This window comes from Centroberyx gerrardi, chromosome 23 (assembly GCF_048128805.1).
Source record: "Centroberyx gerrardi isolate f3 chromosome 23, fCenGer3.hap1.cur.20231027, whole genome shotgun sequence".
In the NCBI taxonomy this organism is placed as follows: domain Eukaryota; kingdom Metazoa; phylum Chordata; class Actinopteri; order Beryciformes; family Berycidae; genus Centroberyx; species Centroberyx gerrardi.
In genome coordinates, this window is record NC_136019.1 from 16,840,536 (window position 1) to 16,854,377 (window position 13,842).

The following is a 13,842-nucleotide window of genomic DNA, read 5'->3' on the forward strand; positions in this document are numbered from 1 at the left end:
AACTGTTTTAATATATTTTTATACAGATGTATATTTCTACCTTTAAGCTCCAGTCTGTTGTATGTATTTTTTAGTGTTGGATCTTTAGGATTTTAGTTGGGCTCTTCTAGCTTAGAGCCACGTTCACTGGTTTAACACTGAATACTTTTGTAAAGGTATTTGTTGACATCATATCCACTGGCACACTACTGTCTCCCTTTTTATAAAGCTTGTATATGCATACCTAACTAGGTGTTACAGTTTTACAGTGAATGTTCTTCCAATGGAACAATAGAGAAAGAGGGACTAAAAAACTGAGGGGGGGGGGGGGGGGGGGGGGGGGGTTACGTGAGAACTGTGAAGCTATTTGGTGATTATCTGTGTTTCTGTCGCTGCCTCACCAACACTCAGCCAGAGCCTCGACACTGATAGCAAGACTGCCAGGAAAAATATTGATTGGACCTTATGATGAACATCCTGTTAAGGCCGTAATTGTGAATAATTTTCCAGAATCTAACTCTAAATCGCACGCGCCGTCTCTCCGTCCCCGGCTCTTGTTCGTCATCAAACGGCAGGCAGGCAATCAGTCCGTCCTGGGAACTTGTGAGGCTTTTGCTGACATGGATGCTCACCCATTTCAGACTAGCTACAGTCCTTCCTTGTTGTTTCCCGTCTTTTTATATCTAGTTGTGGAAGTGCAAGATGTTTGTAAGGATGTTTTCTTTCCTGTTTTTTGTGTTGTTTTGTCCCCCTGTCACTGTACCATTTGGTATTTAAATACAAAATATTTTTCTTGGATAAAGAAAGGCGAGACAAGACAAGAGGAAGTTTGTCTATTTGTTTTTCCTCTATCTTGGCTTTTTGGTCAGTGGTGTTAAAAGACGAGTTACTGTAATTTTGCTGGTGTCTCTAAAACCAGGTCCTAAATACAAGCTAGTATCACAGATCTTCGTAGTCTTAAATGAGTATCATTCAATCATCAAGTAATAATTTATGATCAGTTTGACTTCTTGCCCATAATATAGAAATGAAAGTTCTATGCCAAAGGAAAAACAATCAACCCAACATTTTAAGTAGGCTTTGTGTTTCATATTTGAATTTCACTGACAAAAGATCTAGCAATTTTTGTGTTTAGAAGTAGAATGCATCGACTACATGAAAACGTGGAGCATTTGGTACAGTATATTATAAACAATGTATCCATTTTTAACCAATTTGAGTACAAATCATAAGCACTGCGAGCGGCTCAGGTATTTGAAACAAAATTCAGATACATTTGGCTTTGCCAAGATCTGTCTCATTCAGAACCTGCAGCTCACAAAGTTCACTGCTCCATCCTCTACACGCTCTTAGTCTCTGAAGATGTCAAGCCAATGTGCATAACAGTGATATTCTCAGACTCATCAGTGAAATTACCGGAAATATAAGTAGATCAAGTAGATTTTAGGTGGATTTTAAAGGGCAATCGGAACAGAGAGATTGCAGCAAGTATTGATACATAAACTACTGATCCATAATCAGGAGTCAGGGATCTGAGATTTGAGAGCTGCCCTCCAGCTGAACCCATGCTGCTATAAAACAACAATGCTTTGGAAATAGATGTTTTGTCAGAGCGTGCCATGGAAGCAGGACTGCTGACGGCGAACATCCTGGCAGGGACAACTATGGCTGAGCGCTGACATCAAGTGGACATTCATCGTAACAGCACCTCCTTATAAAAGCTATGACTTTTGTAGACAGTTTTTAGATTTATTTGTATGGCATAGCAACATTTCATTCCACTTTGTATAAACATACACAGAAAATGAAACTGTAAACACTGAACAGGCTCTTAGGCCTTTAAAATAAAATATTTATAGATTAATATTTGGCACAGCCAGTACATGTATGTCTACAAGTAAGTATCATGATATTACTTTGAGGTTTGACCTGAAAGTCAAATGTTGCTGTTGACAATGTTTATTTAGCCTATTCCTAAGCCAAAACTTTAAATTCTCCTTACTTAAATAAAAACCTATATACCAGTGAGTTTTGCTGAAACAGTATCCATTCATTCCTACTGGCTTCAAGACATGCAAACATAGAAGGATACGACAATAAAGGAAGGATACACCATCTTGACAATGACAATTCACAACTGACAAAAACTGGGAACACAATACATCCATTCAACTAAAGCCGTCCATACATCACACTGTGGTGTTCCTACACAGTTCACTACAGCCATCGTGTCCTCATCTCTCTCCTCAGAGTCTCAGATACATTATCCCTCCAAAAAAAACTCACGTTAGCAATGCGATGATTTCTGTCTATTGGTTTATAAGGGAGCAAAGATGATTTGAGGACTGAAGGAGTGTTGGAGAAACCCTGCCCGGTGTTGCCTGAAGCAGATGTCCAGCCGGGTCACTGCGGGTCGGGGTAGAAAACCTTGATGTGAATGGCCGAGTTGTTGCGCGTGCGCGTCATGGGCTCCCCGGCCTCGTCGGGGTCCTCGGGCTCCAGGTCGTCCACCAGCTCCACCGTGGAGGTGTTGGCCGCCAGCTGCAGCGCCCCCTGGCTGCTGGCCTGGAGCTGCAGGGCGATGTTGATGGCCCTGTTGATGGCCAGGCCCAGGCCGTGGACGCAGATCTCCCTGTGGCCCCCGCCCTCCAGCAGCTTCTGGCAGCGCGCCAGCTGAGCCCGGAAGTCCGTCTTCATGTTGACGTAGACGTCGTTGCGTCGCTTGGGCAGCTTGCGAGGCAGCCGCTTGCGGAGGGTGTACTCCACCGGGTCCATCTCCACGGCCGGGGAGCTGGCGTCCGGGGGCGCCGGGGCCGTCTGAGGAGCGGGGGCCGTCCCTGGGCTGCGTGGTTCTGTCATGTCTGTGTGTGTGTGTGTGTGTGTGTGTGTGTGTGTGTAACAGCAGCTGGGGCCCAGTGATGAGGCTGAGGAAATGAGAAAACAGTGAGGATAAATGAGGATGAGGAAGTGAGGACAAACATTACATTATATTACACACACACACAAACACATCACCCCAAAAGAAAGAGAAAGTAATCCTGTTGGAGATACTAGAAGAATACTATACAAATTCCACAGCAAAACTATACGTTATCCTTATAGGAACATTATAATAATAGCATAAAATCACAATGGATTGACCATAGACACACCAATATCCCTACAGGATTTTTCCTTAGCGACATCAACAGCATGTGAAATATTACCAGCAAATAGGCACACCACTGATTTTACTTTTCAAATTCGAACATTTTGTACATACTGTACGTAACTTACCAAATCAAATGTATGGAAACAGCGGGGGAGGGATGCGGGCTAGCGAGACATGAACGGCGGCAGCGGGTCAGCTAACGGACTGTTTATTGTGAAACTAACGCTAGTGCCTCGAGAAGTCCACCAAAACGAGTAGGATACGTTACCTTGTATAAATATCACTGACAACTGTGCGTTTTGCCGCCTCTAACGCCTGGTACGCATGCTGCTCCGAAGGACTATCGGTCTGTAATGGGAAAGTGAAGAGGGTGTTTATTTACTTTGCCCCGGAAGTAGTATCACGGGGAAAAAAAACTTGGGCCTTATTGATCTTCGCAGGCTTCCGTATACGGTCTATGAGGACTCTGTCGATGCAGTAATTGGAGAATCCCAAACGTTTCAAATAGCAAACTTCAAATACAAGATTGCAATGTCATTTGTTATTATTATTAGGCCAACAGAAAACTATGAGGAAAAACCATATAGCCTACATATATAAAGGTAACACAACAATACAAAAAGTAATAAAAAATAATAAAATAACAAATGTCAGGGGAGCAAGTCACAAATATACAGAGGTGACAATACATCAGAAGAACTATTCAAGGAATTCACCAAGAGAGTCACCAAATGTCCTTTTCGCTCATTATTCGTCAGTCCATATAAAGTGTCCATATAGTGTCCCATTTCTATATTGAAGCCCTCTGTCTTTTTTGCATTTTTATTGCCATTTGCATTTATGAGCAATGCAGTCACCTGTATGATAACAGTATTGACAGCCATCTTGTACCAGCGCAGATGCGCTGATTGGCCCATTTGTGGCAGGTCATTCTATCTACTTAGTTTGGAGTGAACAAACAATGCCTATGAAAATTTTATTTATACTGTGCCGCCCTGTGATGTTGTCTGGCATGGTTGTGTGAATCAGTTTACCGATCTCAACAGCGGCAGCTTCAGCTCTGCTTCCCCCAACAGGAGCCATGATGGGATGCTGAGCCTCATCAGCTGGCTCTGCTTCCTCCAGGAGGAACTGCAGAGCAGTGCACCACCTGCTACCAGGGTGGCAACACTTTGCACAAGCATCTCCAACAGTCTCACTGGTTCTGCATCACCAGTGGAGGACAGGCCACTGCTGCTTGTTACAGAACAGGCAGCAGTGGCTCGTCCTCTACTGGTGATGCAGAACCAGTGAGACTGTTGAACAGCCTGTCAAACATGGACAGCAAGAAGGTTTCTATCCTCCTCTGCTCTGCCACGAACATCTGAAGTCCTCCAATGTGACCTTTATGTGACAGGGAGAGAAAGAGAGAAGAAGAGTGAATCTGAATGACTCCTACAGTGGAACTGGTCCAACACAGAACATGGAGGATTTTGTCCTCACCGTTCTACTGAACAGCAGTGAAAGGTGATTTTCTCTATCAAGCTCTTCCCACAGCTCCTGCTCCATCTGACTGAGACAGTGGAGCCTCGCTGCAGTCCAGGCCTGAGCACCTCACTGACTGGTTAGTCTCAACATGAATATAATGCAGCTGATAGCAGATTCATTTAACAGGAACGTACACTGAACATGTAAATATGGGTTGGGTTGAAGATGTACTATGTTGTATTTACCAGTTCAGCTATAAGGAGCTTTCTCACCTCGACCTTCTCTGCTATTTCCTGGAACCTTTAAACATATTAAGGATTTTGTTATCTATCTTTTCATCTATCTTATCATCTTTTAGCATTTGTATCAAGTTTTAATGTAATATGTCAGTTCAACAATAAAAGAAATTAGCAGTTCGACTCATCTTCTAGGAAGCATCTTCCTACCAGCAGCAGGTCTTCATGTTTCCAACAGATACTTGCTGCTTCAGGAGCACAAACTGCCTCGTGAGCTTCTTCTGCAAAACAGATTTACTGTTCAGTTTGAATTAGTTAACAGGACGCCATCTAATGCTCATGTGTTACTTCAATATGAACAATGCATCTTTACATTTCCAATGACTAGACTCTGCTTGGTAGAAATAAAAGAGGACGGTCTCATGCGTTGGACTTGTTGAAGAATGAACTGTGTCCATGACTGACAGACTCCTGGTCAAACTCCTGGAGAAAAGCAGGACACATTCAGTTCATGAGAGTTAGATACCATCACTGAAAACTACAGATTTCAATCCACACCTACCTTACTGTGAAGATGTAACTGAATTGAACTTTGGTCTAAACTACTAACAGCTAAGTAATTGCTGGAGAAAAAAGCTTTTGATAGTTGATAGTTGAAGGTTGAATCATCTGCCACTTGCACTCAATTTAGAAAGATATGTAAAGGTACTTGGGTAACTAGAAACTCTCAAGGTCTTTTGATGTCAGTGAGTGAAAGAATATGCGATACTGAGCAATACTGGGGCAATACTGAAACTATTATTAGTTGTGCTTGCTTCAGCAAAAAAAAAATAGCAAAAACAACTATTGTTCTCCTGTTAACTTCTTATTATTTTTCTCCCGGATAGATATTTTCCCATTAATGCGGCTTGAACCGTTTGAGCTATTGACGCGGTTCAAACTCTGAAATGTTCAGCATGTTCGGGAATAGTGCGCTATTACTTTTCTACATTCAGAACAAGCATTCTGATGTTTACTTTTTCTGCAATTTACATTTAAACATGATATTTTTCCCCATAGAAATGAATGGAGAATGTTCAGCCTGCTAGAGTGGTGATGTCATCACACTCTTGGCACTCTAGAGGCTGATTTTTACTACATATTCCATGTTTTGAAACTGTGGTAGCGCCCACATTTGTCACCCCACATACACATATTACACATCAAACTGTTCTGCTACGTCTTGTGCCACACACAATGCCAATATCTAAGTCATAGCGTTTATAGTTTTTGAGTTACAACCGTTTGTTTAACACTAGTGCAAAACTGTGTTTTATAGCACCTTTCTCTCAGTTCAGCAGCTGTGTCCTGTACAGATTTTTGAACTGCCACTATTCCCACTATTTTTCACACCACATACACATATTATGTATGTAAATGTTCACGTACTTCTTCTCTCTCTCACAATGTAAATATCTAAGTGATGGGATATGTTGTTTTTGAGTTAGGAATGTTTGTTCAACACTAGTGCAATACTATTTGTGTCTACTTTCAACAGATTTTTTCCTTTTAACTGTAGTCGTTTCCACAAATTTAACACTACATAGACATATTACGCACCAAAATGTTCTGCTACTTCTTCTGTCTCTGACAATGTAAACATCTAAGTGATAGCATTTGAAGTTTTTGAGCTATGGATGTTTGTTTCAGAGTATTCCACTTTCAAAACAAGTCTTCACACTTCACCCTATTTTTTTGCACTCCCTCTATTCCCACCAGGTGGACTCAGTAGCCTACTGGTTAGTGAAAAGTTTTGCAATGCAAAAGATTGTGGGTTCAAATCCCATGGGCGACTACTGTAACAGTTACTTCAGCAAATAGTACTGCAACTTACAAGTGCTACTTTTACTGTTATTAATACTGCTACCATTTTAAACTATACTAATACTATAATTCAACTACTGCAAATAGTTTGATAAATTGATAATGTGATATGTTCAACATATTTTGATCAATCTTTATCAAACTAAAGTCAAATGATGTCTGGACTCCCAGGATCATATCTGCAAAGCCATGTTTAAATTGATTACTGTAGTGCACTAATACAGTTAAAATACTCTTTCTAAGGCTTGAAATATATGTTGCACAGTCTCATAACTTGGCCCTATTTTTTTGCACTCCCTCCATTTCCACCTAGTGGAATCAGTAGCCTAGTGGTTAGTGAAAAAGTCTGCAATACAAAAGATAGTGGGTTCAAATCCCGAACCACCAAGCTTGAAGTTTGGGAAGTTTTCCCTTGTCTTCTCTTCGTGGAGTTTGTAAGTTCACCCTATGTTTGCAGTAGATGGTTATAAATCAGTTAGCAGAGAGTAGTATTGCAGGTTATTTTTGACAAAATTATATATATCTATATATATCGACATATATCAACAAATATCTCTAAAATGCATCAGCTTTTCAAGCCATGCGCTCGTAACTAATCATAATGCCTTAAGTTTCTCATTTTTTGACAAATTTCCATATTGTGCTTGGACCCCGCAATTGCTGCTTGCGGCTATATTGGCAATTTTTGCTTCCTCCATTTCCTCTTCTGCCCTAAAAGTATCTGGATCTCATAAACCACAAGAGCTACAGCAAGATAGCAGATAGGTCCAAAGTCTCAGCCGCTACTAAGGCATCAAAACCCACGTCAATTGGCCTCATGGTGGCACTATAACAAGCAACTTCACGTTTTGGTCTATAACTTCTGAACCGTAAATTGTAAAAAACAACAAGAACAAGTACTACTACCACAACTAACACTATTACTGCAACTTAAAAGTCCTACTACTGCTGCTGCTACTACTACTACTATTGCTACTTCTACTGGTACTAATACTTCTACCATTTTAAACTATACTAATTCAACTACTCCAAACACTTAAACTACTACTACTATTACTGTTGTACTGCTACTGCTACTACTACGGCTACTACTGCTACTACTACCACTATTGCTACTTTTACTGTTTCTAATACTGGTAGTCCAAGTACTACTGATAGAAGGCTTCTCTCCTTTCTCTGCAGACACTGTCGGCAGAGCTCCCCCTGGTGTCCTATTCACGACACTGTTGATTCTCCCTGTACTGTAGTATCGTGTTTATGACACCAGGGGGAGCTCTACTGACATTGTACCCTTAACACTGAAGGCTTGTATTCAGTCATTTCTTATAGTCACTGCCACCTAATTATTCTAAAGTTTTTCTAAAGTGATCCAGTAATTTGATGCAGTCAAATATGACCATGTACAGCATTTCACTGTGTAACATACACACACATCTCTACTACTACTGCTGCTACTACTACTACCACTAGTGCTACTTCTGTTTCTAATACTGATAGTCCAAATACTACTACTACTGCTAATTGTATTACTTCTACTCCTGATATTACCACTGCTGCTTTTACTATAATCCATAATACTACAACCTTTAAAAACATTATTAGGCTTACCTATCCTTTCATGTATTGATAACGACAGGACTTTTGGCTTTCAAATAAATTGCATAAGATCCAAATACTCAAAATTTAAAGACATTTAAACTCTTTGTAATTAATTCAACTGTCTTCCACCTTCCTTGCTGAAGCAAGCACGCACATTTTCTTCAGAAAATTGCACAGACCAGGTCACCTTTGGTCTTCAGCCTAAACTCTATAAAGGCGAGGATGAGCTGAGGATCGCTGACTGCTGCTCATCAGAGGCTAAAAGATCTGAGTTGTAGCTTGCAGTCAAACCTCGCTGAACCTTGATAGGCATCAATACATTTTAAAAACAAATAGGCAGCTAGTTTAGAGAGGCTGATGTAGGGGTATGATCCTGTGATATGAGTTTAGTCTTCATAGAACAACTGAAAACAATGTGCCACAGACTCCATACAACAGCAGTGTTTTCTTACTATCACTTCTTGGAGCTCCTTATCGTCACTTCAGACAAAATGTTTTCTCTCTACAACTTGCTCTAGGAACTCCTCCCTGTCTGTTTGGTGGTCATGTGTAGCCACAATACATATCAAGTTAAATAGCTTGAACATCACCAAATTCAATTTCCAACTCAGGTGTTTGCTGTGTGGATCTCTACACACCATCACACACACCATCACACACTTTCACACACCATCTTCATGGCCTCACGTTTATTTGTTTGTTTTCTCAGCCAGAGTCGTGACTTGTGATCAGGCAATAATTAGGAAAGCCTATGGGACCTAGATGTCTGTGTGTGTGTGTGTGTGTGTGTGTGTGTGTGTGTGTGTGTGTGTTTAAATAATGACATAAGCCTAAATAAATTAAGTAGCCTACAAATAAACAAACCTAAACATGTATCTTTTGTGGCAATTCAATAACAGATCCAATTTTCAAAAGGCAAGTGATATTTCAAAACCAGATAGATCATCATCCTACAATGTGTTGCATTTAAAACTTGCATCAGTGCTCATGGATTAATCAAAAACAACAGTGAAGACCTTCTTACATTACATCTTCTTTCTTACATTCAGAATGAACACCTACAGTCAGTGAAGTCAATACTGAGGAGAACTTTACCCCACCATAAAAGGTGCAATTTAATTTCAACATAGCCTACTGTAACAGCAGGGTTAAGTTTTGTTTTACTGGAAACCTAAACCTATAAACCTATAAATTTCTGGGAAACAAAACAGAAAGTGGTTTATCACCCAACAGAATAAAAGGAGCCGCCATTATCGCATTAATAGCTGGATATATATATGTATATACAGTCTGTTAACCCTCCTGATATTTTTAGGCTCAATTTGGCCCCATTCAGAGTTTGATATCCCACCTTATATTCAGTTTTTTTTTAGCTCAATACTTTATGATTTTTCTTAATTTGGAGGGGTAAAAGTATAAACATGAAATCAACATCATGGTGTGATTCTGAAGGCCTCCAGACAGTTTGTACACAAATGGTCAGTCCTCAGGAAAATGTTCATGCACCGCAGGATCCTGAAATGACAACTTTGTCTCACTTATTGGGAACTAGGCCTGTAGCAACTTTATTCTGCGACAAAGCAAACAGACAAACAAGTTTGTGCCCACAGACCTCTATCCATTTCTGATTGTCTGTAGTGGTTCCTGCTTACATTCAGAATGAACACCAGATATACAGTCAGAGGTTTTGTCACAGCTCTTTGACACTGTCAGTGATGTGGAGGAGGTAGTGTCAGAAACTGAGGACAATATTGAGGAGGATTGGGGAGATGGGATTGTTTTGATTGGTCAAAAGGTGAGCAACAAACTGGAGTCAAATTAACGCCAACATGTAATTTAATTTGAACAAACTGTAACTGCAGGAGGGTTACGTTTCGATTCACTCGAAACTGGAAAAAACACACAATAGCCTACTCATTCTGGGAAACGAAACAGAAAGTGGTTTATCACCCAACAGAATAAAAGGAGCAGTCGTGAGGAGGCAGCCCACATTTAAAATTCTTTGTCTCCAGGACAAATAGTGAGTGGTATTTGCCATGGGCAAATCATCTATCTTAAAGAGGTATGTTACTACATCTTTGTCATTTATCTTTCTAGCGTAGGCTACGTCCGCCTGACAAACTAGAACCTCCAAAGTATTTTTTTTTCTTACTTTGACCCAGCAAGCTAACCAGTTACATTGCATTCAGAAATAGTTCGTAAGCGTACCTGTGGTTTTATGTTCGATGAGTTCATGTAAGACTAAGATGGGCTTTGTCCATAAGGTTTACCACCCCACTGGCAGAATATGGACTGAATTCATCCTTTGTAAATTTGTGAGTGTCAGCTCTATTGCCATAGTATTCCTATAGTGTGTCTGTGGTTCTCAATCGTGAGTTTATAGCGACCTTATCTCGGCAACAATGTGCCATTGAGGGCCGAGTGTGTGCAGAGGGGTATTTCAGAAAGCAGGATTGGCAAGTTATCCAGATCTGTTAACTCGAATTAACGGAAATCCGTGATTTTCTGTTCCAAAAACCGAGATCAGAGTAAATCTAGATCAGTTACTATTGCAATTTATGTTCTCAAGCTAACCTGCTCTGTGGCAGGTTTACTTGAGGCTGACTTGAGTTAAACTCGACTGAGCCTGCAGCATTTTGCATCACACAAGTCAGTTCGTTCAACTTCTCTGTAAAATGGCTTTAAACCTGTTATGGAAGATCCCATCGACATGGAAGCTCAAATTATTTGCAGGGCTTTACGTCGAGAGAGGGTGACCGGCCGCAATATATTTTATGACAGCCACCTGCATATCATCGCGAGCGTTACCGTTTTAAAAGAGTCAATTTATCTGAATAGCCTTCTTCAGCCTCTCATTTCCCCCTCACCTCTGTACACACGTTATGCATCGCCCTTCGTTTTTTCGCTACTGGAAGCTCTCTGTATAACATTGTAGATAGAGATAAGAGATAAATATTAATTATGAATGTGATAAACCTACCCTTTATATAGGCGCGTGTGTCCTGGGGGTAGTTGCTCTGATGAGCTCCTTCATGCCATCAGTTATCACTGTCAGAGGGAGGGCCAGCTCCTCTGCTGCTGTGAAAGGTGGTGCTGGGACCCTCAGCTGTTTTACGGGCCTCAGCCTTTTTCCAATTAGCTACAGAGTGGAAGTGAAATACGTCTAGGCCTACATTTAAGCTGCTATTAAGAAAATGAAGTAGGCTAGTTATAAGCAAATAAAATCCTACGAGTTTGAATTATGTTATTATACTTTTTTTTTTTTTTTAAATTTGTTGCCAAGTGTATTTCACGCCGCCTACACCTAAATTAAATATATTGTAGCGTCCCGTCAAGGACCGATACGTTGAATAATCAGGAGAAATGGTAATCTTGCAATTCAGTGCATTTATTTGACTAAACTGTGGTTACTGTCGGCCGTAACCACGCCGTACAAAAGCTCTCCCAGACAACCTAGCTTTTTCCCGGACAGGGCAGAGAGCCAGAACCACAACAAGAAGTCTTAATTCCTTGACCCGCCTCCCCCTGCCTCTAACCAACAACAGGAACACTCAGCACCCTAACACAGGTGACTGGCAGACAGCAGGGGCACGTTCAATCTGAAAACGGTGTGCACCGTTTTGCTACGGTTTCCGGGTTGAACGTCATGTTTCCTCGAAACGGTGTGAAACGGGCTTTGAGGTACGTTGTCTCTCGTTTGGTGGGTGTGTCAGAGGTGTTACCCAACCAGCAGCGACGTGCATATAAACCCCGCCGTATTAAAAAGGCAGTGCGCACAGACATATTTGACATATAACACATATTTGTATCTTTTGCTATTGTATGTACCATTGTGGAGTGACACTTTCATAAACTTTTCTACTCCACTCTACTCCTCTAAATATATAATGGTAAATATTACAATATCATATCACAACAACAGTGATCAGCAATAATGATAGGCCTAATACTCATAATAAAATAATTACCTCATATAGATCGTAACACAGTATCGAAGGTAAGAAGTGGTTTATCCTTCACCTGAAATGTTTGCCTTGTCATCCTGAAATGCGAGGCAAATGTTGGATCACTATAATTAGGAACCACAGTTTCCACAAGGGCAGTGACTGTAACATCGAGCGTATTTTGTAGTTAAACACGTATTTAAACCGATTTCTTCAGGCTCCGAAAATTCTTCAAAAAGAACGCAAAGAATGGCCTTCTCAGCTGCCATAGTTGCAACGCTTGCGTAACACTACAGGGTGTTCAATGCACCACCGTTTCCGTTTAAAATAAACATTTTGCTATGTTTTGTCGGGGCTGAACGCGCTCCAGGTGAGAGGTACAAACTCGCTAATAAACATCTCCCATAACTGGCATAACCGACAGTAATCATAATCACATCACATATTTGGGGTTGCTACAATATAAAAAAGTCATTAAGAGTGTACAATTCAGGCAATATGTTGCATCCTTCCTATTAATTAAACATTAGTTTACGGTCTGTTAAATGTTAAATAAATAGTAAATAAAACATTAAACGTGATAGTTAACTCACGCATTAACTCAATCTACAATTTTTTGACATGCCAAGTCTCGCAAGTGTTGCTGGTGTGTTTTATTTTGTTTTTTGAAAATATGCTGAAATTCACTGTAAGCTGTCATTAATATTTCATGTTCGGCTGGAGTGAAATATGACGCTCTGCTCTGCTTGTCGCCTCTGAATCCATCATTAATCCTATTTTCAGTCCTCGATTGAGGATGGCTTTATAAATTCACCGTGAACGCGCATAGTTCAGTTGATAAAGCCGCTGAAATCTGAATCAGTTGTTCTGGAACCGAAAATTCACGCTATGCCGTGTCTAGATTACTCAAGTCAGAATTCAGGATTTCGTTTAGGATTTCTTAAACCGTCTTTCTGGAATACCCCTAAGGTTTTCTTTACAACCAAACAGCAGGTGAATTGATTTCACTGATTAGTTTCTCCTCTCAGGTTGTTAATCAGTAAAATCGTATAGTTTTTGGTTGGAATGAGGCATGCGGTTTCTTAGTCTGTCCCTGTGCTGTGGAATTAGCCTACTATAGGATTTTCTGTTGGTCTAGGCTGCATGATATTTAAAGTTTTGCTGTGATATCCGTATATTATCGATAGTAGGCTACTAAGGGAGGAGGCGGTCTAACTGGCTTGTTGCTCATTATCCCCAGTGAATAACATGAGCTTGGACCAAGAGTGGCATGGCTGAGAGTCCACCCACAATGGATAGCTCAGATGATGAGGTAATAAGCTGATTTACAAAGACGTAAGAGAAATCATAATAAAATACAAATATATACTCATGTGAGGTAACACGAGTATGGGATTATGAATTGATTAATTTCACCTGAACATGCACTTTTTTTAAATTTAAACTTTCAAGGACTTCCATGATGCAAGTGAATCATTCCTTGAGCTTTACTGCGGGGAAGAAGCAGATGCTCCTCCAACACCACAGTCTGACTGTCAGTGTCAACACACTGATACAGGTGTAGAAGGTCAGTCATAAGCACAGTGTTGTTGGGTAGAAATAC

The 13,842-nt window shown here is 40.6% G+C and overlaps 1 protein-coding gene and 1 long non-coding RNA gene across 4 annotated transcripts; one reads left to right on the forward strand and one right to left on the reverse strand.

Annotated features, from left to right (window-relative positions):
- Positions 1-1,229: 1,229 nt before the first annotated feature.
- Positions 1,230-4,904, reverse strand: pop7 (POP7 homolog, ribonuclease P/MRP subunit). 3 transcript variants are annotated; one of them, XM_071916271.2, is made up of 4 exons: positions 4,843-4,904; positions 4,165-4,513; positions 3,399-3,478; positions 1,230-2,903 (listed from the first exon to the last, which is right to left on the reverse strand). In XM_071916271.2, the coding sequence occupies exon 4, from the start codon at positions 2,836-2,838 to the stop codon at positions 2,383-2,385; it is 456 nt and encodes a 151-aa protein (XP_071772372.1). In that variant the 5' UTR covers positions 2,839-2,903; positions 3,399-3,478; positions 4,165-4,513; positions 4,843-4,904; the 3' UTR covers positions 1,230-2,382. The 3 variants fall into 3 exon arrangements, with proteins under 3 accessions (XP_071772372.1, XP_078137894.1, XP_078137895.1); XM_078281768.1 differs by having other exon boundaries at positions 3,256-3,478; XM_078281769.1 differs by lacking the exons at positions 4,165-4,513; positions 4,843-4,904 and having other exon boundaries at positions 3,256-3,500.
- A 5,397-nt stretch (positions 4,905-10,301) lies between these two features.
- LOC139925021 (uncharacterized) lies at positions 10,302-13,798 on the forward strand. The gene is made up of 3 exons (XR_013503911.1): positions 10,302-10,357; positions 13,480-13,551; positions 13,692-13,798. It is a non-coding gene; the product is annotated as an uncharacterized LOC139925021 (long non-coding RNA).
- The last annotated feature ends 44 nt before the right edge of the window (positions 13,799-13,842 follow it).

Bases quoted from the DNA above. Each gene is read 5' to 3' on its own strand.
- pop7 (XM_071916271.2), bottom strand. From the start codon at position 2,838: ATGACAGAACCACGCAGCCCAGGGACGGCCCCCGCTCCTCAGACGGCC.